At 46.1% G+C, this 22,541-nt stretch overlaps 1 protein-coding gene across 5 annotated transcripts in view; it reads left to right on the forward strand.

Moving 5' to 3' along the window:
* Positions 1-22,541, forward strand: part of GOLGA1 (golgin A1) — a 44,234-nt gene that overhangs the window by 11,260 nt on the left and 10,433 nt on the right. For 2 of the 5 annotated variants that reach the window (XM_075905693.1, XM_075905692.1), the window contains exons 7-23: positions 287-415; positions 1,249-1,418; positions 2,175-2,286; positions 2,443-2,538; positions 4,156-4,281; positions 5,223-5,318; positions 6,667-6,762; positions 6,911-7,006; positions 7,337-7,489; positions 7,822-7,917; positions 11,960-12,049; positions 13,898-14,000; positions 14,630-14,787; positions 15,147-15,302; positions 16,196-16,255; positions 17,385-17,555; positions 18,878-18,964. In XM_075905693.1, coding sequence (XP_075761808.1) covers positions 287-415; positions 1,249-1,418; positions 2,175-2,286; positions 2,443-2,538; positions 4,156-4,281; positions 5,223-5,318; positions 6,667-6,762; positions 6,911-7,006; positions 7,337-7,489; positions 7,822-7,917; positions 11,960-12,049; positions 13,898-14,000; positions 14,630-14,787; positions 15,147-15,302; positions 16,196-16,255; positions 17,385-17,555; positions 18,878-18,964 — 1,995 coding nt within the window. Of the gene's footprint in view, positions 1-286; positions 416-1,248; positions 1,419-2,174; positions 2,287-2,442; positions 2,539-4,155; positions 4,282-5,222; positions 5,319-6,666; positions 6,763-6,910; positions 7,007-7,336; positions 7,490-7,821; positions 7,918-11,959; positions 12,050-13,897; positions 14,001-14,629; positions 14,788-15,146; positions 15,303-16,195; positions 16,256-17,250; positions 17,309-17,384; positions 17,556-18,877; positions 18,965-20,268; positions 22,449-22,541 lie in introns of those variants that run through there. The other 3 variants (XM_075905689.1, XM_075905691.1, XM_075905694.1) reach the window with 3 other exon arrangements.

Consider the following 22,541-nt stretch of genomic DNA (forward strand, 5'->3'; position numbering starts at 1 on the left):
TGCCTGAATGGTGGGTGTAAGGAACTTGCTATAGAATTTCTTCTTAAAAGTAACTTATTTTTATCCACAGCTGAAAGTTTCCAAAGTTCAGAAATGCAAGCTGGGTTGCTTACTAGACACATGCATTCTGACAACACAGTTGTAAGAAGTCTGTTATTTATATAGCACCCTAAGAGTGTGGGGTGATGTGCAGACATGAACATAAAACAAGATGTAATACATTCCTGACCTGAAATCCTGAGAGACAGTTTGAATTCCTTGTTTAATTTTGGTGGTTGTTTAATAGGAAAAAGAGATGCTTGCAGCTCAGTTGCAAGAAATGAGGGAGCAGAGTTTGAACCTTTTCCAAAAGAGAGATGAAATTGATGAACTGGAAGGCTTTCAACAGCAGGAACTGGCCAAAGTCAAACATATGGTGAGATTTTTTTTGGGGGGGAAGGGAAGGGGCTAGAGTTTTTCTCTTGGTGGTTCAACATTAATTTATTAAGGGTATTAACACTTCAAACCTGTATGATCAGTAAAATCTCAGAGTAATGAACACCTCCGGATTGGAGGCTGTTTGTAATTCTAAAGTATTTAAAAATGGGTAGTCCTGTGGCACTTTACATTGTTTGTTAGTCTATCATTTATTATTTTTGTTAGACTCTAAATTGCCATAGGACTCCTAGTTGTTTTTAAACCTACAGACTATCCCTGTGAGACATTCTAAAATATTTGTAGCCCCAAACAAAATGTAACGGTGGTTCTTCCAAAACTTTACAACTGCACATTGTCTGAATATGGCTTTCAAACTTTACTGTGCAGCAGAAAAACGTTGCTTTTAACCACCTTAATTTAAATGAAACAAGCAAAGAAAGTTTCTTAAGTTTGTCAAATCGTTTTTTAAACTTTCCCTTTATTTTTTAGTAGCTTACATTTAACACAGTACTGTGTCCTTTTGTTTTTTTGGTCAGTCTCTGCTGCTACCTGATTGTGTATTACCACTTCCCAGTCAGGGGCATGGTGGGCTGGTCAGTCTGTAACTCTCTCTGCTGTGTTACTGTGTATGTCTGGAAGTCTGGAGTCTTTACAGTATGTGTTTGCTGCAGTGTCCTGTAAATTCCCAGTTGACACTGAATCTGTAGCCTTATTGTGTTTCAAATTGAATCTAGTTTAGCTTGTAACTTTAAAGGCACCAGGACCCCTCATTCAGGGGGCTTTATTAATGTACCAGTTAATCTTTGCCAAAGATCATGTTCTAATGTTCAGCTTTTGAAAAAGGAAGAGTCTCTAAGCAGAGCACAACGGGAGTTAGAGGCATGCAGTCAAGAGCTAGCCCATGCTAAAGAAGAGCTGCAGGTCACAAGTCACTTGTCATCGTGTCTGAGCAGTGAACTGCAAGATTTGCGGCAGCAGCACTCAGAACTGGCAGCACAGAGGTGTGTATGTGGTGGGGTGTCAGCAGTAGGTAGATGTTCTGATTTATTTCCCACATGTCTCTAGGATGCAGAAGGCTAGCCGGTAAGCCTCGCCCTTTACCAGTAGGACTGGAGCAGATCCCCACCCGCCCTGGGCAGGAGCCTGTCCATGGCCCCGCCCTGCTGCAGATTACACGCTTGCTCCCGGGGAGCCAGCTGCAGAGCCTCCAATGAGGCCGCCTCTCCTCTTCTACTGCCAGCTCTGCAGAATAAAGCTTCTTTAAACTTCATGCTGCAGAGCCCACAGCATGTGTGACCGCCAGCATTCTGGCAGTTACGTGGCTACATTTTTAACCACCTTTTGACATCCCTACTCGTCTCGAGCGCTCCTGGATGTTGCCCACATGTGCAGTGGTCTCAGTGCTTGGTCAGTACTTGAATGCTAGTGTTTGGTAGGGGTTGGTCGGTCTGTCTGTCCCTGTCTAAAACTACCCTTTCACAGTTAAGTTAGAATTGGATCTTGTTTGTATGCAACCTGGGTCACCTAGCCGAGTTCTCGGTGCTCCGGTCACTCCCATTCTTCCCCCTGGTTATAAGTGCTGGAATATGCAATATCTAACTTCTGATATCTAAGCTCCTGTGAATGGCTAGTGCCAGACTGGAATAGGTGTCTTTATGGTTAGAAAAGAATCATAGGTTTCTTAGTCCGTCCCCTTTCCCTTGGCAAGTGCGTTCTGCTTGCTGGCCCACTGAGTTGCTCTTTCTCTTTCTGTGAAGGGATGAGCAATTAGCAGCTGAGGTAAATGCAGAAAATAAGATCGCTGCCCTGGAGCAGAGAGGACAAGAGCTGCAAACCTTGATTCAGCGTCTTTCAGCAGACTTGGAAAATGTAAGTTGAGATCTGTGGTGTCTGATAACTTTCCTTTGTCAGCATAATGCAGTTCACATGCCAGTTCAAACTGCATCAGCGCTGAAATATTTCAATTTGCGTTGGCTCTGTCAAAACTGAGTTTCGAACCAAAATATATTTTCCCAAATGCCTTAGACTCAAGTTGCCGCCTCTAGTTGTGAGAAGAGATTGGAGACGTCACAGATGGAGCATGAATCTCTCAAACTGGAATATGAGCAACACAAGCTAAAGGTACTGTCTTTGGAGGTGTGTGGCCCTTTGGTCTGACGCAGTATAACTATAGTGTTCGTGGGTGTGACATGAGGGGGCACTGCAGCTGGTCACGCTTTTGGTGTCCTCCAGCTTCGATACCTGGGACGATTGTTTGTATTTAATCAGTTGGGAAGGCATAAATGCAGTGCAACATGGCTCCTTAATTGTTTCGGATGAGATTTTTATATTCACTTCCTCAGTTGAAATATGACCCCAGGCATGTGATCTGCTACCCGCAGGTAAAAACACTCGCATCTAATAAATGTAACTTTGGAGCAGGACTTAATTTTTGTAAGTACCTTTTTATAGCAATGTTCAGCCCTGTGTAGGGCTATAACCTGGAGAGCTTTGAACACCTAGAAAGTGGGGTAAATGTGTGAGAACTGCCAGCTGTGATAGCTACTCTGAATAAATTCAAAGCTTACGTAAAGGATGGCCAATGAAGCTTTGCTGTCTGTGGGACGATATGTTAACAAATTGGGGAGGCGCAGGAAGGAAATTGTGTAATGAAATGAGGTACCACAGAAATCTCCGGCATTAGTCATACTAAATTCAACGTATTAGTACCTAGGACACCCAGAAATCATCAGAAGAAAATCTAACTTCAGTTGGACATACAACTCATAAGTTAGAGGCCCTGCTTGCATAATTTTTCCAAATGGGAAATAATGAAATTGAAGAGCTCCATTGGAAAGACCAAATGGACCAAGCAAATAACATGAATTGGTAGAATAACAGTAGCTAAAATGACTCTCTTCCAGGTTACATTTTTATTTCAAACACTTCCTATAGAAATGCCAACTCATGATATTAAACCTGCATTCTCCATTTTATACTTTATTGGGATGAAAAGGTTAATCTAGGCCTAATAAATAATTCAGATGCCAATTATATAGGTCAGTATTGAATGGCTAGGTGGAGTCAGTGGAGCATCAGAGAAGGCAGCCACAACCCTGACAAAGGGAATAATCTCTACCTAGCTTCATGTTGAATTTGTATATATCTAATATTTAATTTGTACATATGTAATGTGCCCTGGCTCTGTCTGCACTGCAAACACAACGAGTCTTAGAGCCTGGGTCAGACCATTTGGATTCATGTTATGGGGTAAAATTCCAGTGTAGATGTTTGCACTCAAGCTTGAGCCCAGGTGTTGGAGCCCACGCCTGAATACCTGTGGCATGAGCCCCCTGCGTAGAGACCCCTGCACAGGTACAAAATTGTATCCGCAGCTGCAAAAGTGATCTGGGGATAACTACAAATATGCAGGGTTCAAGATGAAAAAAATTGTATCTGCATTCGTAGCTGCAAAATCAGCTGTGGATATCCACACATCGACAGGTGCGCAGACCCACGGAGATAAAGCCGATATCTGCAGGTTTGCAGGGCATCTCCACTTGAGATGGTTGACCTGGGCTCTGAGACTCTCATAGGTATTATTTTTTTCTCAGTGCAGACATACCCCCAGATAACATACGGTGACTTTCACTAAAGAGAATTTTTCTGATGGACGGGCGGGCCCCCTCCCCCCCCTCAGTGAAACCACTATGTACTCTGTGTGGCTATAAAGATGGTGCTGGCTTTTTGTTCCATCAGGTGACTGTTGAAATTGATGAGAAAAATAAACTCCTTGAACGTCTGCAGGAAAAAGTGTCTTCCCTGGAAAAGAGACTTGAAGGGAATTTTTCAGGGGATGAACACGCATGGGAACTGCTCAAGGAGGTAACACTTCTACAGACAGCCCTTGACAGTGTCTGGCTATTACTCCTTCCATTACAGGACCGATGCAGTATCTAATATCCTGCAGCTGCTCCTGCTCAGTGAAATCTTAGCCCTGCTCGAGATCATGTCTTCAATGGGAGTGGCACACAGAGTGCAAGCCATAACACCAGGAGCCAAAGAATTAACCTTAACGTATGTTCCCCCTCTAGTCTGCTCTGGGAGCTCAAAGGGCTTGCAAAGCAGATGGGAAAGAACTCTGGGTTCTCTTAAGCAAAGTTCAAGCCATCCGTTGTATCCACTGAGCGAAGCCCCAAGCACGGATAATAAAAGTTGAGAGTACACTTAGGGGAACTGAGCACAACCAATAGCTCCAGTTACCATCTGCCCCTGTTCTGCAGCCCTGATGCACCATCTTGTTTCTGAACAGAGGCAGGTTTCCCTAGGCTAGGTCTGCACACGAGGACACCCGCTTTCCCTTGACAGCACCTGCAGTGCAGAGCACCCGGGCCGGGTGCAGCTAGTAGGTAACCTGGCTCAAATAAATCTAAGTCCAGTTTGAAAGCTGCTGGAGGAGGCAGCACAACACCCTTGGAGAGGTAAATGCTACAGCTAGTAACTCTTGAAGCCCCTGCTGGGGCATTAAGTAGCCACGCAGGGAGGCTGTGCAGAGGGGTATGGCAGGTTCTCTGACTCACCGAAGTGGTCCTGGATGCTGATTACATCCTCCGCTCGGACGGCAGCGACACCCCCCCAGGGCCTGTTTTCAGTACAGACGCCGTCCGGTAGTCATCCATGGCTTTGCTCGGGCAGCCCTGCGGGGCAAAGGCCCCAGTAGTTGCAGTTTGGGGTTCTGGCATCCTGCATTCGCTGTAAATGCAGCGTTGAGAGGTTCAGCATCTGAGTCCCTCTGTCTGACCTGTCATGGTTTTGCTCATCCTCAGAAAACTGCTCTGGAGCAGAAACTGGATGACACCAGACAGCAACTATTGGCAGCTAGAACCAGTCATGCTGAGACCGTGAATCTACTGGAAACCCAGGTATTTCCTCTGCCTTCACCAGTGCACTCAGTGGGGCTGGCACTTTGGCCGTGTAGAGGAGCAATTGGACATCCAAATAATTTGTTAAAACTAATACAAACTGCCGTCCTTCCAGTCTTGTGTTCAGAAGATTTGAGCCTGAGTGTCACCTTGAGCTTTGAAAGGAAACCGTAGCTGAGCATACCCACCTTGGGAACGAGGATGTGTCTCCCACACAGAAATATTGGGTGGTATCTGGAGCCCTGATTTCATTCTAGTCCTTCTGTCACGGGGTGACATTGGCCTTTTTTTGGCGGTGGCAGTTGACCCCTTCCTTCCCCCAGTTCAGCGTGAAAGAGGATGCCTGTGCCCTAGCCTAGACCCGTGTTCCCAGGATTTTTATCCAGATGTGGAATAAATTCTGTTCTGTGCATTGATGCATGTGTGGTTGTGCACCACCGTTAGAAGCACGTGCTGCTGGCTGTGGTCGCTCTGCTAATCAGCGGGGCGGCATTTGAATCTCTCCTGGGTGGCCACAAAAGTGCTCCGCTTACAAGGAATCCTGCCTAGATCAGGAGTTCTCAACCTTTTCTCCCCACCACCTCAACATGCTATAAAAACTCCACCGCCTGCCTGTGGCACAAGAACTAGTCTTGTGCCGTTAAAAGCCAGGGCCAGCATTAGGGGGGAACATGCAGGAGAGTTGCCCAGAAGCTACATTGCTCATGCTCCAGCTTTGGCCCTGGGCTTCGTCCCTGTGGGGTGGGGCTTTGGCTTTCTACCCTGGCCCCAGCGAGTCTCATGCTGGCCTTGCTTGGCAGCCCCCATGAAACCTGCTTGTGGCTCCCCATGGGCCCTGGACCCCGGCTGAGAACCACGGCCCTAGGTCCTTCTAGGTCGCTGAAGGAAGAGGCTTGGGGAAGGGGATGCTGCAGTGAGCCCAGGGGTGGACTGTGGCAAGTGCCAGGAAAAAGGGGTCCTGGAGGGAGATGCCCTGAGCAGGGACTCTCTAGTGTGGGGCTGAGTCTGGGCTCCAGGAAGAGACTCATGGGACAAGTGTGTGGGGCCCTGGCATGGGGATGGTGGGTGATCTGGGACCCAGTGGCCTTGTGCTGGGCCCTAAGAGCTCTTGTACTGTAGCCTGGTTTGCTCGGGGGGGCCGAGGGGATGGTTTTGCTAATGGGACCTGTGGGCTTGGCGTCTGAGAAGGAGCCGAGTTTGAACTTGTCATTGGGACCCTGTTCCTTTCTGCGGGTAGATAAAGGACAAATGGAGGCCGGGGCACTTGTCATGCCACAGCCAGTGACTGGAGGGTGCAGGAGGCAGGGGTCACCCTGGGATATGCTCCCTGATCTACGTTCATTTCCAGGTCACCAAACTGAACAGCCAAGTGACTGACGCACAGGCCTCGCTCGGCGAGAGAGAAGAGTTTCTGAAGACTTTTAGAGAAAGCAGCATGTGCCAGGTTAGGCCATTTCCTGAAAGGAGCACTCACAGGGCTGCTGGTTAGCCTCCTCCGCTAGTTCCTTCCCTACCCTGTTTTAGCAGTTTGAGTGCTGCTCGCCTGCAAGAGATCCAGAGGGACAAGGCACTAACTTACTCTTCTCTTTTAGCTGAAAGAGCTTGAACAAGCCTTGAAGCTTGCTAATGGGGCGCTAGTGAGGAGCAAAGAAGAGATCGGTGAGAGAGATCTACAGATCCAAAAGCTGGTGAGAGCTTAATCAGGCTACTCATGCTAACGCAGTCGCCACCATTTTCAGTCACAAAGTCGTGTTTCGATGTTCAGGCTGCACCTGTCGGAATGCTTCCTGCTAATACTGTGACATGGTCCCTAGGTGGGCAGATGTATCTGTGTGTGAGGGTAGGCACCGGACGGCCAAAGAGGGAAGGCATAGCATTGTCATTCTTTGGCAATGAAATGGGGATAAGCAGTGTGAAGTTGTCTGCCTCTGGCTACAAGCTCCATGTATGCTGCCCTCCAGTAATGACCGGATTAATCTGGCCTTAATTTACAGTCATGGGTTTTTTTCCCCCCAAAGCAAACAGATCTAGAGGTTGAGAGCAGCAAATTACAAGACCATATCTCAGTGGCAAAGCATCAGTGTGCAGAACGGATTAGCAGCCTGGAGGCACAAATAGCTGCCCTTGAAACCGCTCGAGAGTTTGATAAAACCACTTCCCAGCACAAGATAGTAAGTATAGAATCTCGTTAAGAGGCATTGCCTATGCCAGCGGTTCTCAAACTTTTGGGGCTCTGGAGCCCTTTACATGTGTAAAAATGTATGCGGAGCCCCAGCGGTCCACTGATTGTATGTGTTGTACCTATCGATGTTTCCAGTTTGTCAGCCTCGCGGACCCCTGGAGATGTCTCACGGAGCCCTGGGGCTCTGCAGAGCACAGTTTGAGAAACACTGGCCTATGCATAAATCAACATCTCTTTGGGGATGGGGTGTGTGGCTGTTGAATTTATATTGTGAATGGTAAAATGCTAGTTCTTGGCACTCGAGGTATTTCCATTTTACAGAGCCAGTTGGAACAGGAAAATGAAGATCTTATTGCAAGCAGAAAGGAATATGAAAGTTCGTTACAGAAACAAGAGTTTGAACTGGAAAGACTAACGGTATGGGCCTGCTTGTGATGACTATGCTTAAGTAAAGAACCAAGTTTGAGAAACAGCTAATGGCAAGCTCCACCCTCTTCTCCATACTTACAGCTGCAGTTGTGTCCGATCGTGGTTAATAACTTCATGCAGATTCCTCTTTGGAATGAAAATACCTATATACAATACAGACCAATAAAGATTCGTTGCAAATGGCTGGTACTTTCTTGACACAGAATACTTAGGCCTTACTAAATACTGGCATAAACAGTACATTCTACTACTAAGAGGGATACTGTCAAGCATGAATAGTTTTGAAATCCTCTGCGGAAGCGAATTTCAAAAGGAAAGTATAGAATCGCATTAGCAATGCATCATTTCATTCCTTTAGCAATTTCTGCTATCTGAATTAGCTGACCACTAAACAAAACACTGTTTGGTCATTTTAAGCCTAAACCTTCTCTCCTTTAAGATTATAATTTCATAGAAAGAGCTCAACATTCTAAATATTGTGTGTGAGATGTAGAATTTAAGAATTGGCCACTGGAGGGAGTCATTGTCTTGTTAAAATGAGGCATTATAAATGTGTTCATCTTTAATAGGGCATGATCTGTTTCTTTCACAAAAGCTTACTTCTGCAGATGCTCGAAGAGAAAGGCCCGAATACAGAGCTGGGAGTGTAGCACCAGCGCTAATCACATCAGAGTGGATGTGCCTCACCTCCAACAGCGATGAGAAGGTGAAAGTCCCTGAAGGGGAAGTTACTTACTGTAAGGAGAGAGCCATTCCCTGTCCATTCAGACCTCTTCGGCAGGTGTCAGATTTGCATGTAAATTGCAGCTCAGCAATTCGGCGTTGTAGTCTGGTTTTGAAGCTTTGTTGCCTACTGGCAACTTGCATGTCAGTAACCGTGTCCAGGGATGTTCAAGTGCCCCCTGCTGGTTTTTGTGTGTTCTTGATGTCTGATTAATGCTTTTCTTTTTTTTTTTTTTTTTTTTTTTTTCATAAACAGTCAAGTCTGTTCAATGTATGTGGCGGGGGGCATTGCTGGCACAGACCACATTAGTAGATGTTGACATGGTGTGGTTGGGTCTTGTTATGTTGTCGCTAGGCTAGGTGTGTGGCCAGAGTTGGCAGCAGGGGTTGGTGTTTCCGTTGTGGTGTGTGAAGTTGGTGGTCTGTGAGAATGAGGGCTATGGTCTGATAGATTGTAGGTCCTTGATGATGTGTTGGAGAGGGTTTAGCCTGGGGGCAGTAGGCAGTGAGTAATGGTGTTCTATTGCTTTATTTGTTGGGTCTGTCCTGTAGTAAGTGACCTCTGAGTACCTGCCTGGCTTTGTTAATCTGTTTCTTCACTTCTCCAAGTGAGTATCGTGTTTTTAAGAATGCTTGATAGAGATCCTATGTCCTGTAGGTGTTTGTCTCTGTCTGAGGGATTGGAGCAAATGCGATGATATCTTAGGGCATGTGTATAGACCAGGGGCGGGGAACCTTTTTTGGGTCGGGGGCTGCTGACTCACATTAAAATCAGTTGGGGGCCACACACAAGTGAGAAGCAAAAACCCCAAACAAACCCTCACTGATGAGGCCCCTAACTGAGGAGGAGGAGGACACTCCCCGCATTCCCTTTGCTTACAGAATGGGGAGCGACTGTCTAGGAAGGAGTCCTGCAGAAAGGGATCTAGGAGGCATAGAGGACCACAAGCTAAATAGGAGTCAACAGTGTGGCACTGTTTAAAAAACCCACAAAAACCCATGATTCTGGGCTGCATTAACAGAAGTGTTGTGAGCAAGACCTGAGAAGTCATTCTCCCGCTCTACTCTGCGCTGATTAGGCCTCAGTTGGAGTATTGTGTCCAGTTCTGGGCACCACATTTCAGGGAAGATGAGGAGAAATTGGGGAAAGTCCAGAGAAGAGAAACAAATGTGATTAAAGGTCTAGAAAACATGAGGTATGAGGGAAGGCTGAAGGAATTGGGCTTAGAAAAGAGAAGACTGAGAGGGTACATGTTAGCAGCTTTTATGTATCTAAAAGGGTGTCATGAGGAGGGAGAAAAATTGTTCTCCTTGGCCTCTGAGGACAGGACAAGAAGCAATGGGCTTAAACTGCAGCCAGGGAGGTTTAGGTTGGACATTAGGAAAAACTTCCTAACTGTCAGGGTGGTGAAACACTGGAATAAATTACCTGGGGAGGTTGTGGAATCCCCATCACTGGAGATATTGAAGAGCAGCTTGGACAGACACCTGGCAGAGATGGTCTAGACGGTGCTGGGTCCTGCCGTGAAGACGGGACTGGATGCAATGACTCTCGAGGTCCCTTCCTCTTCTAGGATTCTATACCAGAGCCTGGGGGCCAGCCTGGTGGATTTTGCATGCTCCAGCCCTGCAGTGGAGCAGCAGGGGGGCTGGCGTGTCAGCGCAGGCTCCCCAATGCTGGGGGGATGCTCTGAGCTTTGGCCCCCAGGCCTGAGGTTCCTCACCCTTGCTGTAGACGATGGATGGTGTGATGTGTTCAGGATGAAGCTGGAGGAGTGTCGGTAAGTCCAGAAATCACTAGGTATAGCAGGGGTGGAGAACCTCAGGCTTGGGGGCCAGATGCGGCTCCAGCTTGTCTGGATCCAGCCCCTGAGGCTCAGAGCCCTACCCAGAACTGGGAAGCCCATGCTGGTGCTCCAGATCCCCCTCCCCCACCCCCGTCCCACTGTGGGGCTGAAGCACACCAAAATCTCCTAGGTGCCGCCCCCTCTCCCCCGCGCACAGGCCCTGGTATAGAATCCTAGAACCGGACGAGACCTCGAGAGCTGTGTAGAGTTTATTTGTGACCATCGCTTATTTGCACTGAAGTGTCCAGGCAGTGGCACTCTTGTGTGGCCTGGTCCAGGCTGAGATGAATGTTGGGATGGAAACTGTTGAACCCGTCCCTGCAATAACCTGTCCACACGTCTACCCTAGTGACATCGTCACTGAAGCTAACCACATCAGCTAGACCAGCAAAGGCTTGTTCACCTGCCCATCCTCTCATGTGACATCTGCCAGCAGTGCCCCTCTGCCACGGACACTGGACAGACTGGACTGGCTCAACACACAAGAATAAGTGGACCCAAATCCGACCTCAAGACTAGAAACACACAGAAGCCGGGGGGGGGGGGGGGGGCATTTGACCCTCCCTGGACACGGTTACTGACATGCAAGTTGCCAGTAGGCAACAAAGCTTCAAAACCAGACTACAACGCCGAATTGCTGAGCTGCAATTTACATGCAAATCTGACACCTGCCGAAGAGGTTTGAATGGACAGGGAATGGCTCTCTCCTTACAGTAAGTAACTTCCCCTTCAGGGACTTTCACCTTCTCATCGCTGTTGGAGGTGAGGCACATCCACTCTGATGTGATTAGCGCTGGTGCTACACTCCCAGCTCTGTATTCGGGCCTTTCTCTTCAAGCATCTGAGGAAGTGAGCGGTCTCTCATGAGAGCTTGCGCCCTAATAAATTTGTTCGTCTTTAAGGTGGCACCGGACTCCCTGCTCCCTACTGAAATAGACTAAGAAGGCTCCTCCTGAAACATCCTTATTAGGTTCTTTTAAATGGGAAAGAGGTGGAAGTGGCAGGTGTGGTAGTCAGATTGATGGAAACGTGCACCTGCCCACGGTGCAAAAGTGATGCCAGAGCCGGCCATATATGTTTAAAAAACCCCACTGCAGCTAATGCGTAGGGATCACTCGCCTGCAACTGACATGCAGCTGCCTCCGGAGTGGGATGTGGCAACAGTGCTGCAGTGAAGATTGACTACTTCAGTAGAAACCCAGACAGTGTGAGATGTGAGGTCAGCTGAATGCAGTTGCCTGGGTTTGTAAAAACAGCTCCTGCCAGTCTTAGATTAACATTAATTTAGCAAGAATTCTGATAGGAGGGATGAGATTATTTGCTAATTACCCATCCGTCCCATTTGTTAATGGGTTAGGATCTTAGAACTGGGAAACTACTGCCTCTTAGTCTTGTTCCTGTGAAAGCTTCGTACTGAATTTTCTCCCCGAAGTAATGATTGAATTATTGCTGGCTTGCAGAAGGAATTAAGCAGCAGAGAAACAGTCAGTGTTGGAATTGCCAAAGCCCTGGAAGAAGCACAGAAACAAAGGGCGGAATTACAGCAGCAGGTAAATGTCTTGCTCTACCCCACACAGCAGTCTGGACCCTGACTTCATAATTATCCTAATACCCAGGGGCCCAAATCGGGATTAGGCCCCAATCCTCCAGCAGAGTCTCTGTCCCCGAGAGTTTCCATTGAAACGCTTCCCTGGTGCTGCTTTTGTGGCTGTGTGATCTTACCCAAGGGACGGGTTTCGCTGACGTCAGTAGGACTGTGCATGTTCCACGTTAGGTATGTGAGTGTGTGTTTGCAGGGTCAGAGGTTGAGGTAGGATGCAGCAGGTAGATGTAATGAACAGCTGAAGAGAAGGAGGGTGAGGTGCCAGTGATAGGAACACGTGGCTTATGGGCTGAGGACCCAAGACAAAGCTGCTCCATCCTGTTGCCTATTTTCCATAAGCATCACAAGCTGCTTCTTACAGTTGTGTTTTCTCCTGGATCACAGTGTGTGGGGTTCGAAAGGGTCCCAACTTAATGCCAGAATTGCTTGCTGTGCGCTGACAAGTTGGTGTTCAAGGATTCATTGTGAAGTCCCCAGTCATTTTCTCTACAAAAGTGTCACTGGACAACAGGCTTGTGCTTTTTTGTTGCTGGTAACCATGTGGGCTGTCAGCTAAGCAGTAGTCTCCAGGGTCACGTCGGAGGCCTTGGCTCTGGATGGGAGAGATGCGTTCTGTGTCCCTACATCCGGGTAGACAGGGTTTTGCATGAGTTAGTGTGCAGCCCTGTGGGACTGTCAGCCAAGTGCGCGTACAGAGAGCGAACGTTTTTCCTTGCCTGGATGGGGAGTGTCTGCAGCTTAATAAAGATTGAAAACCAGCAGTGTGTATTGCACGTTCACAGCTGGTCTCTCCTTGCAAAGAAGGCCTGGCTTGCTGGAATCACCGTCCTGTCATCTGACAAAGCGATCTTCCGTAATTCTGATCTGTTTTGGCCATTTGTTGTGTTACTTTGCTAGGCATGGTAGCGATTAGCCCGGTGAACTAATCTGTACTCCCCAACCTCTCATCTGCATTCTCTGTGGCCTGGAACACTTTGTCAGTTTTTTAAATCGTATTTGGAGAGACAGAGCCACTGAGCAGCTACAGCAACTGCAACCCCCTCTGCTTCTCCCAACATACGTCTCAAGCAGTCACTGAACGAACGTCTGGTGCTCAGCAGCCAGCCCAGCGAGCTGACGCCTGTTGTAGTAAATCACTGGAAAGGCACTCTGCTGCTGATGGGTCTTCATCCTGCTGCCTCGGTCCACCCACTGCAGAGCACTTTCAGCTGCAGTCCTGTCCGGTTTTTAATTGGTAACTATTTTATAGCTGCCATCTGCTGGCCAGCAGTTGCAATTCCAATGCAGGGTTGACCCAGGGCAGTATCTTTCACTGACGTTCTCATCCTGCTTTCAAGCCCTACCTCTTAACGAGGGACCAGCACTGGCCGAGGTGGGATACCCTGTAGCCTTTTGGCTAGGCCATGGACGGGCAACTTCCAGCCTGTGGGTCAGATCCAGTCTGGTTAGTCCCTGGCAGACTGTCACCTGCTGAGGTGCAGGTAAGTATAGAGGTATCGGGTGATCACAGCTCTTGCTGGCTGTGGATCACCCTTCACAGCAGGAAGGGGGGTCTCAGTCTGTGCTGCTTCCTGCCACACCTATTGGCCATAAGCAACGATCCACAGCCAGTGAGAGCTGCCATCGCCTGATACCTGGGGAGGCACAAGTAAACATAGCAGCGGCCCACCAGAGACTGACCCTGGGGAGCCGTTTTTTAATTACCTACTCCTGAGCCAGGCCATGGAAAGACTTGAGTGTTTGTGGGTTCTGTGTATTAACTGCTCCTCTTTACTTCCTCGTGTCTGGTTTCAAGGTTGCAGACCTGATCTTGCTGATAAAGGAAAAGGACCAGCTGATCAATGAAAAAACTGACGTGCTTCTAAAAAAAGAGGAGGAGCTAAACCAACTCAGTCAAGGTTAGACCAAAGGGGTCTCCTCATCCCTTGGTAAAGTCTCTGTAGCTCAGGGCTTGCTTGGCTGTACTTTATCAGAATGCTAACATTTCTGATGGGAAAAGGTGCAGAGAAGAGCATCCAATATGATTTGAGGTACCAAATAGCTTCCGTATGAGGGGAGATTAAAAAGTCTGGGGCTGTTCCGTTTCCTAACGAGATGACAAAGGGGAGGATATGCTAGAGACCATGTTCCCACTAATCTTTTTCCATCCACGTCTGGAATACATTTTTATGCACATTGAAGCTTGTGTGAATGTGCACCACCACTAGAAACACCCAGCTTAGCTGTGGGCACCGGCATTTGAATTTCTCCTGAGCACACAGCTTACAGGGAACGTTGGCTAGAGGTCTAGTGTGGTGTCACCTACCCCTTCAAATTACACCGTAACTAGGAGTCACCTGTTGGAAGCTCCGGGGCAGCTTGCATTGCTGTGCAGTGTCTGTTGTATTTGCCTCCTGCATGGCTGGAGAGTGGAAATAGGCCTGACGCTCTCCCAGTTGCCCTCGGCGCAGCTTGGTCTTTTTGTAAAGAGATTGACTAGAAAAGCTGCTGTTTAATTGTGGCACAAACCATGTCTGTGCTGACCCAGATCATGGAGTGCTCCTGCTGCAGATGCACCTGTTGCAGTCTGACATGGACGCATGCAAGAGCCAAGCCACAGAGAGGGAGGAAGCAGCAGGAAAGCAGATCAGTGTTTTGAGTTTGAAGATACAAGAGCAGGAGCACCTGATGGCCAGTGGGAGAAACGTGAGTAAAACTGCAGGGCAGCTTCCTCCAGTCTTGTCAGGAAAAACAAAACACGCCAAGACTTCAGCTCCCCCTGCTGTGCCCTCTCTGTGGAACATGACAGGCTTTGGACTGATCACCCTGTCTGCTGCCTTGAACCACCAGACTTGTCTTTGTCACTGGGCACATGGCCTAGAAAAACCCAATCCCCTTCCATTTGTAAGTGGCCTGTGAAAAGCAGCACCCCTAGTCAGACTCCTTGTGAGTGTCTGTCTCCTGTCCAAAGTTACCATTTAAAAGCAGTGGGGTTGTCTTTGGGCAGTGGCACCTGACTGCCAAAGTTGTGGTCTCTGAGATCTGCTTTGCTCTTTGCCTTTCAGACTTTGGCATTAGAAGCAGCAAGAGCCTTGAATAAGCACTTGCATGACCCAGAAGCCAGTGAGGTGGAACAGAACGGAGAGGTGGCTACTGCAGACATCATTCAACTTCAGAAAGACAACAGAGACTTGGAGCAGCAAATTTCTGAGAAAAACAAGGTACCACAATACAGTGGAAATGGTATTTTCCCCTGTGGCTCAGGTGGCTGTTACTCCTAATAAGCAGCTCGCCGTGTGTCCAAGAGGGCCACCAGGCCTGCAAAACATCAGCTACATGGAATATGTGATCCTAGGCGCTTACTGTCCTGCCAAACTTGCTGCTGCCGAAGGATTTCCTGTCCCCTCCTACCTCAGAAACAGCTTCCCACACTGTGGGCTCACTATTCTCCCCTTTCCTCAGACCTGCTTCTTCTAAGAAGCCTCATTATTAGGTGAGGATCAATACGTTTGGTGTTGTACAAACATGTCAAGGCAGAGCCTTCCATGGAAAGACGCCGCTAGAATACAGAGCTGGAAACACGGGATATGCAGAGGACAAAGTTGCTTTATTTTTTTAGCCTCTATTGAAGGGAATGCGTTAAGGAAGGAATGGTTCTTGAAAGTGGGGATTGACTCGCTGGCTTAAAGGGGATCATTCCAGGCCTAGGCCCTGTCTCCATACTCCATTATTGCTTAGCTCGCTGCAGACTTAGGTAGCCATATAAACAACAGAACTACTCTGTCAGAACAGAAATTAGAGCCTGGTTCCCTTTTTTTTTTTTTTTTTTCTAGTTAACCTCATATTCTCTCTAATGCTGTCACTCATCTGAACAGGGATTTAACATCTAGTCTCTCCCGTCCTGTGCCTGCAGCACTGTGTGGCTGAAAGAACAGAGCATTCACGCTTATCCAATTACCCCTCTCCAGAGCCAATACTTGGTTCAATGCTTGCCCCATTAGCTAGAACTTCAATTGTTGAGTTTTTTTTCATTTGAAACTTGTAGGTGTGAGCATGTCCAAATATAAAGCTTCCATGCTATTCATGTCAATTTCTCTGTCTTTTGTGTGTGTAGATGATAAAACAGTTGCAGCAAAGAATGACAGAACTCAAGAAGACCCTGCAAAAAGAGCTGGTAAGTCTTTAGCCTTTCCAGCCAGTTGATGTTGACAAGGTATTTACACTGCCAGTTTTTAAAAGCTGGCTGCAATCTGGACTGTAAACCCTTTGTGGTAGGGACTGTCGTCATGTATGTTTAAAGGGTGCCCAGCAAAACGAATCTCTAGTCTGGGGAAATAAATATTCATTAATCCCACAAAAGCTCCAGACCTTAGTGGCATTAATCACAATGTAAGCACCTCATTAATTGGTAACTTCAGCATAAGTACAAAATTATACCAGCCCTGATCTCTTTTGCACCTATGGAAAATCCAGGATGGCAGCTGTATCTGGTATGATCAGTTCACTGCAGTTCCTAAGAGGTGAGGGCTTAGGGTTTTCTCGTTGCTCTTGGCATTAGTCTCGGCTTCCTTTGTTCATCTCTGGAAACTTGCACTAGCAAACGAGAGGGAGGAGATATTTCTTCATTGACTCTTCCTCGCCATCACTTCAGTGAATAGAAGGATGCAGAAGAGGATTTGGGCACATCTTGATTTTTGCTGTGGGTTATAGAAGACCTGGCTCCTGGGTGATTGAGGATTCCCTGATGCTTGGAAAGGGAAGAATTGAGCTTTAGTTGCTATTCTGCTGTTTCTGGAGATCAGTGTGGCAGTGGCACTGCTGTCCAGCTCCAGGAAAAACTCTCCCTGCAATCCCAGATAGGAGGGAAGGGATACAGAATGAAGTAGTGAGCCCTGTCTCATTCAGCGTTAGACAAACTCGGACTTTGTATTAAAATTTGTGACGTACCTGCCTTTGAAGGCTTTGGTGGGAGTGGATATTCAGGCCTCTCCTCTACAATACCCCCATGCAGATCCAGCTCAGATTAGAGGCAGCACCCCTTGGTTTAGTTCCAGACATGGCTTGTGTGATGTATTCACCAACAGCTTCTGTGCTGTCTGAGCAGAGGCGCCAAGGATTTAATGGATACCGAGAGAGCCATCCTTTTCTCCCTCTTTGTCGCTCTTTCAGGGTAAGGTGAGGAGAAGTTTTTGCTCCAGTGTTCCTGCCTGGCTGTACCTGTCCTATGGTGAGAGGACTTCACTCTCCAGTGCTGTCAGGACAGCACCTTTCCTCAGTACTAAAAGGTAGTTTTTCCTTTTCAGAAAATAAGGCCTGACAACGAGATCCCTGAAGTCCGCGAGAAACCAAACTCTGAAGTGCCTAATGTTGCCATGACCGTCACAAACAATGCGGATTTAAATGACTCACGGGAGATCAACTTTGAATACCTTAAACATGTTGTACTAAAGTTCATGTCCTGCCGGGAATCTGAGGTAAAGACTTGTTCCTGTGTCTCAGGTTGACAGCTTTCCTCTTTCTTGCACACGCCACACTCAGTTATGCTTTTCCCAGCTAATTACAGTCTAGAAAGAGAACTGCAACTGCTGTGTTGTATGTTTAACTGCATTAATATTTGAAGCATCTGGGCTACATCTACATTGACATGATCTTGCGCAAGAACTCTTTTGCAGAAGAGTTCTTGTGCGAAAACTCTTCCAGAAGAGAGCGTCTACACTGGCATGTGCTTTTGCGCAAGAGCATCCTTGCCAGTATAGACGCTCTCTTGTGCAAGAAAGCTCTGATGGCCATTTTAACCATAGGGCTTTCTTGCGCAAGAAATTCATGTTGCCTGTCTACACTGGCCTCTTGTGCACGAACAGTTGCACAAAAGGGTTTCTTCCTGAGTGGGAGCATCATAGTTCTTGCGCAAGAAGCACTGATTTCATATATTAGAACGTCAGTGTACTTGCGCAAGAACTCGCAGCCAGTGTAGACAAGCAGCAAGTTTTTGCGCAAAAGTGGCCGCTTTTGCGCAAGATCGCGCCAATGTAGACACAGCCCTGGTGTCCTGTTGACCTTGGTAGGATGTTTTCATTTAAAATATTGGTACTAGGGGCGTGAACGTGCATGTCAAACTAAAGATACATTAGGGTATTGTATGTCTCCATTCTGCCTTTTAAAAGTTTCAGGGGGTAGCCGAGTTAGTCTGTAACAGGAAAAACAACAAATAGTCGGGTAGCACTTTAAAGACTAAAAAAACATGTAGATGGGATCATGAGCTTTTGTGGGCACAGCCCACTTCTTCAGATGACTGGAGTGTTGGAAATCCAGAACTCGGTAGGTTCTGGACTTCCAACACTCCAGTCATCTGAAGAAGTGGGCTGTGCCCACAAAAGCTCATGATCCCATCTACATGTTTTTTTAGTCTTTTAAGTGCTACCAGATGATTTGTTGTTTGTTTTTCCATTCTGCCTATTCACCAGCCAGGTTAACCCTAGGAACTACTTCGCGTTATCATAGGAACCGAGGGCATTCTTCATTGAAATAACTAGGCAAATTAAATACGTCCCTCAAACTATGCAAATCACAACAGAGACTTGTGAATCAAGAAAATCTACCTGCCAAATGCACAAGAAGTGAATCACCCCAGTGATTTAATGAAAGGGAGTCCCTTATGTCTGAGGCAGCCAACACCTGTGAGTGCAATAGGAGAGGCATCAGACCAAACCACAGATCCTTAGTGCTACTCCATAGTCTGAGTGGACTTAAGAGACCTGGGAGTTTTGCCAAGTATGAACAAACTGTTTTCTTTCAGGCGTTCCACCTAATTAAAGCTGTATCTGTGTTACTTAACTTTTCACAAGAGGAAGAAAATATGCTCAAAGAAACATTGGAATACAAGGTAAGATTTGTGTTTGTGTGCGTGCTCCCCTATGAGCCAGAACAGTGAGGATTTTCAGGTCCTGGAAGGTGATAAACAGGATAAAGCAACATATTTCGCAAATGTTAGCTTCTGTGTCTAATGACAGTTGCTGTTTTCATGCAGTTAGCACAGACCAGTGTGTTTAGAAACATTCAAACTTGGTTACAGCATATAAACTAGAAGTTGATTAAACAATGTATCTGTCGGGTGGTTTGCCGTTTCATTCTCTTGCAGGCACTAGTCATTTTTTGTTTTCTTATCAAAGCCTCAGCCAGCTCCTTGTTTTGTGCCTGAATCTCACTTAGGTGGCCTGCCATCTCCCCATAGGTGGCTTGTGTTTAATCTGTTTTTGTTAGTCTCTGCTCTTTTTCCTCATGTGGTAGTGATCACTGGCCGCTGTACCTGAGGGCACAGTGAGCTGCAATTTGCATTACATGGTTATTCGTGATTATTCTTGCTGCTTCTGCTCCCTGTGATAAAGTCTTCTGTTGTGTTGCTGGAAGCAATGCATGACAGCAAAGGCCAGCACAGGACAGAGGGCAGCTGTGTGGGTTAGTGGACTCAGCATTGGGTAGGAATCCACTAGCTCATTAGTTCTAATCCTGGCTCCCAGAGGAGTGCTGAAGTGTTCAGAGCAGGGAGCTGAGTCAGCATTCTTGGGTTCTACTCTAGCCTTTGCCACTGGTCTGCTCTATGCATGGAAGTTGCATAACCTATTCCTGCTTTTGTTTCCCTTGATGTAAAATGAGAATATTCATAGGAGCACAAGGGAGTTCTACTCATGGATGTTTGTGAAGTGCTATGTGGCGTTACCCCCACGCCCACTTCCTGTCTCAGCCTCTTTCCACTTGATTCAACCGGTTTAAGTTGACCATGTAGAGCACAGGAGGGGAGCTGAACACTGTTTTACACTGGGCATTGGCGAGGTTTACATTTGACTTGACTCAGGGTTCTGTGATTAACATCATATAGTTTAATTTATGAAGGAACATGCAGTTAAAAATGTTTAACAATCCTGTTATAATCAGCTAAACTTATGAAAGCAGAAGGAAGATGTGCCATTTAGACAGTGAAAAGCAGCGAAACCAATTTCAATTTGATTCTTAGTTCTGATGTATTGGGGCTGCAAATATTTGCAGCTCAGTGTTTTTCTGTGTCTTACTGTATAAATGGTTGGGGTTTTTTTACCAAATCATGATTGCCTTCATGAGCTGATATCTCTTAAATCCCCATGATTTAAAAGAAGAGTCTAGGTTAATGTGTGTTATGCTTTCCCATGTCAGATGTCGTGGTTTGGGTCAAAGCCATCTCCCAAAGGCAGTGTCCGGCCATCCATCTCGAACCCCAGGACAGCATGGTCTTAAGGGAGCTGGAAAATGAGCAATCAGCATCTAGCCTCCTTTTTTTCTGTGAAAAGGACACGACACACCTCTTGAGGTGTGCCTTAATCACTGTCATTGCAGTACTTTGTACCAGAATTTTGACACAGTTTACACAAATATACTGTACAAGCAGCATCCTTCACTGCAAATTGAAATTTTCTCTCTGGGTGGATTCTGTCTCAATGGCCTGTTATCTGTTTAACAGTCATCTCCTTGTGCTCGAATCCTGTGTCTTGGCACCAAAGGTTTACTACATTAATTTCACTCAACACTGGTGGCAGCAGTTCAGGATTTTGATATCTACATTTGTCGTCATGTGGGATCCTAGCTTCTGTTGCCATGAAATACTAGAGTTCCATAACTCTTGGTACATACTGTAAAGCTACCCGGTCTCATTGTACGAAGGTGGGAATGGAGGGGCGTTTGCTTGTCGTACCGTGTTCAATTCCTGACAGTTCAAAAAGCCTTTTGGAAAACACGAACAACGGGTTGCCTTGTTATACTGACCTAACTTATTAGCATTTGTTTGTATCACTGTGTAAATTTTACAGTGTGAATACCCTGACCTGCTGTTCTGAAAACTGCAGATAACATTTATTTAATTTCAGAGGGATAGCACAACTTTAAGGTTGTCTGATATTTACTTTTCTTAAAGAAAATTAACGTTTAAAATGGTCTTAATTACAGTACCTACTACTCAGTCACCTTTTAAACTAATGTACTAGTCTATAGCGTAGGTTGTTAGTATTGGAAAAAGGTAGTAAACCATTTTAAATACTTTTTAAAGCTGAATTTCAGTTTATTGTAAACAATTACAATTCCTATTGAAAGGGAAAAAACCTTTAGTGATACAAAGGGCACAGAATGTCAGTATAAAACCATTGATTTTTTTTAAAAATTCCTTTACAAGTTTGCTAACAGCAGATTTTTATAGCTAACATCTGCTTCTCTCTGAAACAGTATTGGTTATTTCAGACTTTGCATTTACTTGTAACTAAGACTGCAGCTTAAGATTTTAGAGTGGTGGGGCTTATTAGCTCTTTCCTATCATAAAAATGTTTGCCTTTTTAATATAAAAGCAGAATTCAGCTTGCACATGACAGTTGTGGCTTGAATGCTGTGAACTTTCCTGGACAGGGAGGACAGATTAAGCTATGATCTGCCATTCAAGTTGGAGTAGAATTTTGCCCTTAGTTACTAACCAAAAGCTACATTAAAAATGGGATGTGCAGTTTGTCTGGCTTTTAAAAAAAAAAAACCTGAAGTATTTATAAAAATTCCATAACTTAAGTGGCAAATTTAGTAATAATCTTGCAAAAAGGCTCGATTATTGCTGAATAGCACTTTATCAAATGCATCTTGTTAAAGAAAATTCAACACACATGTAAGCTAGAAGTTTTAGACCTAATGTTTCTTTATGGTACGATCTTAATAGTCACTCTAGTACTTTGCCCTTGCTGAGGTTCTAGGACTGGGCCTGTGCTAGTAAGAGTAATGTTGAAAGGAATTTTATAAGTCTTCTGGAATGAATCATACTCCCTGTCTAGGTGTTAATTACCTTTCTGTTGTAGAAGAATAGCAACCAAGATTTTCAGGTATTCTGGGATGCTCATCCTACTGTTGTCCACCATGGCCTACCGGCACACTGAGGACTGACTTTGAAGCTGATTTGAGTTGTTCCTGACCTTGCTCTGGGCTGCTGTTGAACCTGAAGGAGAGCAGTCTTCTTGGCTAGTTTGTTCCCTGTCCCCTGATCAACTAAGAGAGCTCAGGTTAAAAACCACAGCCTCAGTCTGATATTATAGAAACTTAAGATACTTAATTGGCCCTGAGCTAGCTTTCCTATGTTGAATCTTCTTTAATGGTCAGAGCAAGAATAACCTATGGTATATATTAAAACAAGTAATGTATTTTTCCTTGTATCAAAGTTCCTGGGGTATATATAATCCTTCCTATGACCATTTACCAGTGGATTTTTATTTCTTGCATTTTGTGCTGTAAATATGGACTGTATTATAGAACACAGACAATTGGAGAACTAATTTGTGGTGCACTATTTTTGATTAAAACTCTGGACTTCCTTCTAGTTATCTTATTTGGTTACCTCCAGGTGCAAGGGACCATAGCACTAACATGAACTATTCTAGTTGGAGAGAAAGTGCTTGGTGTATGAG

The sequence above is a fragment of the Pelodiscus sinensis genome, chromosome 22 (genome assembly GCF_049634645.1).
Source record: "Pelodiscus sinensis isolate JC-2024 chromosome 22, ASM4963464v1, whole genome shotgun sequence".
Lineage (NCBI taxonomy): Eukaryota > Metazoa > Chordata > Testudines > Trionychidae > Pelodiscus > Pelodiscus sinensis.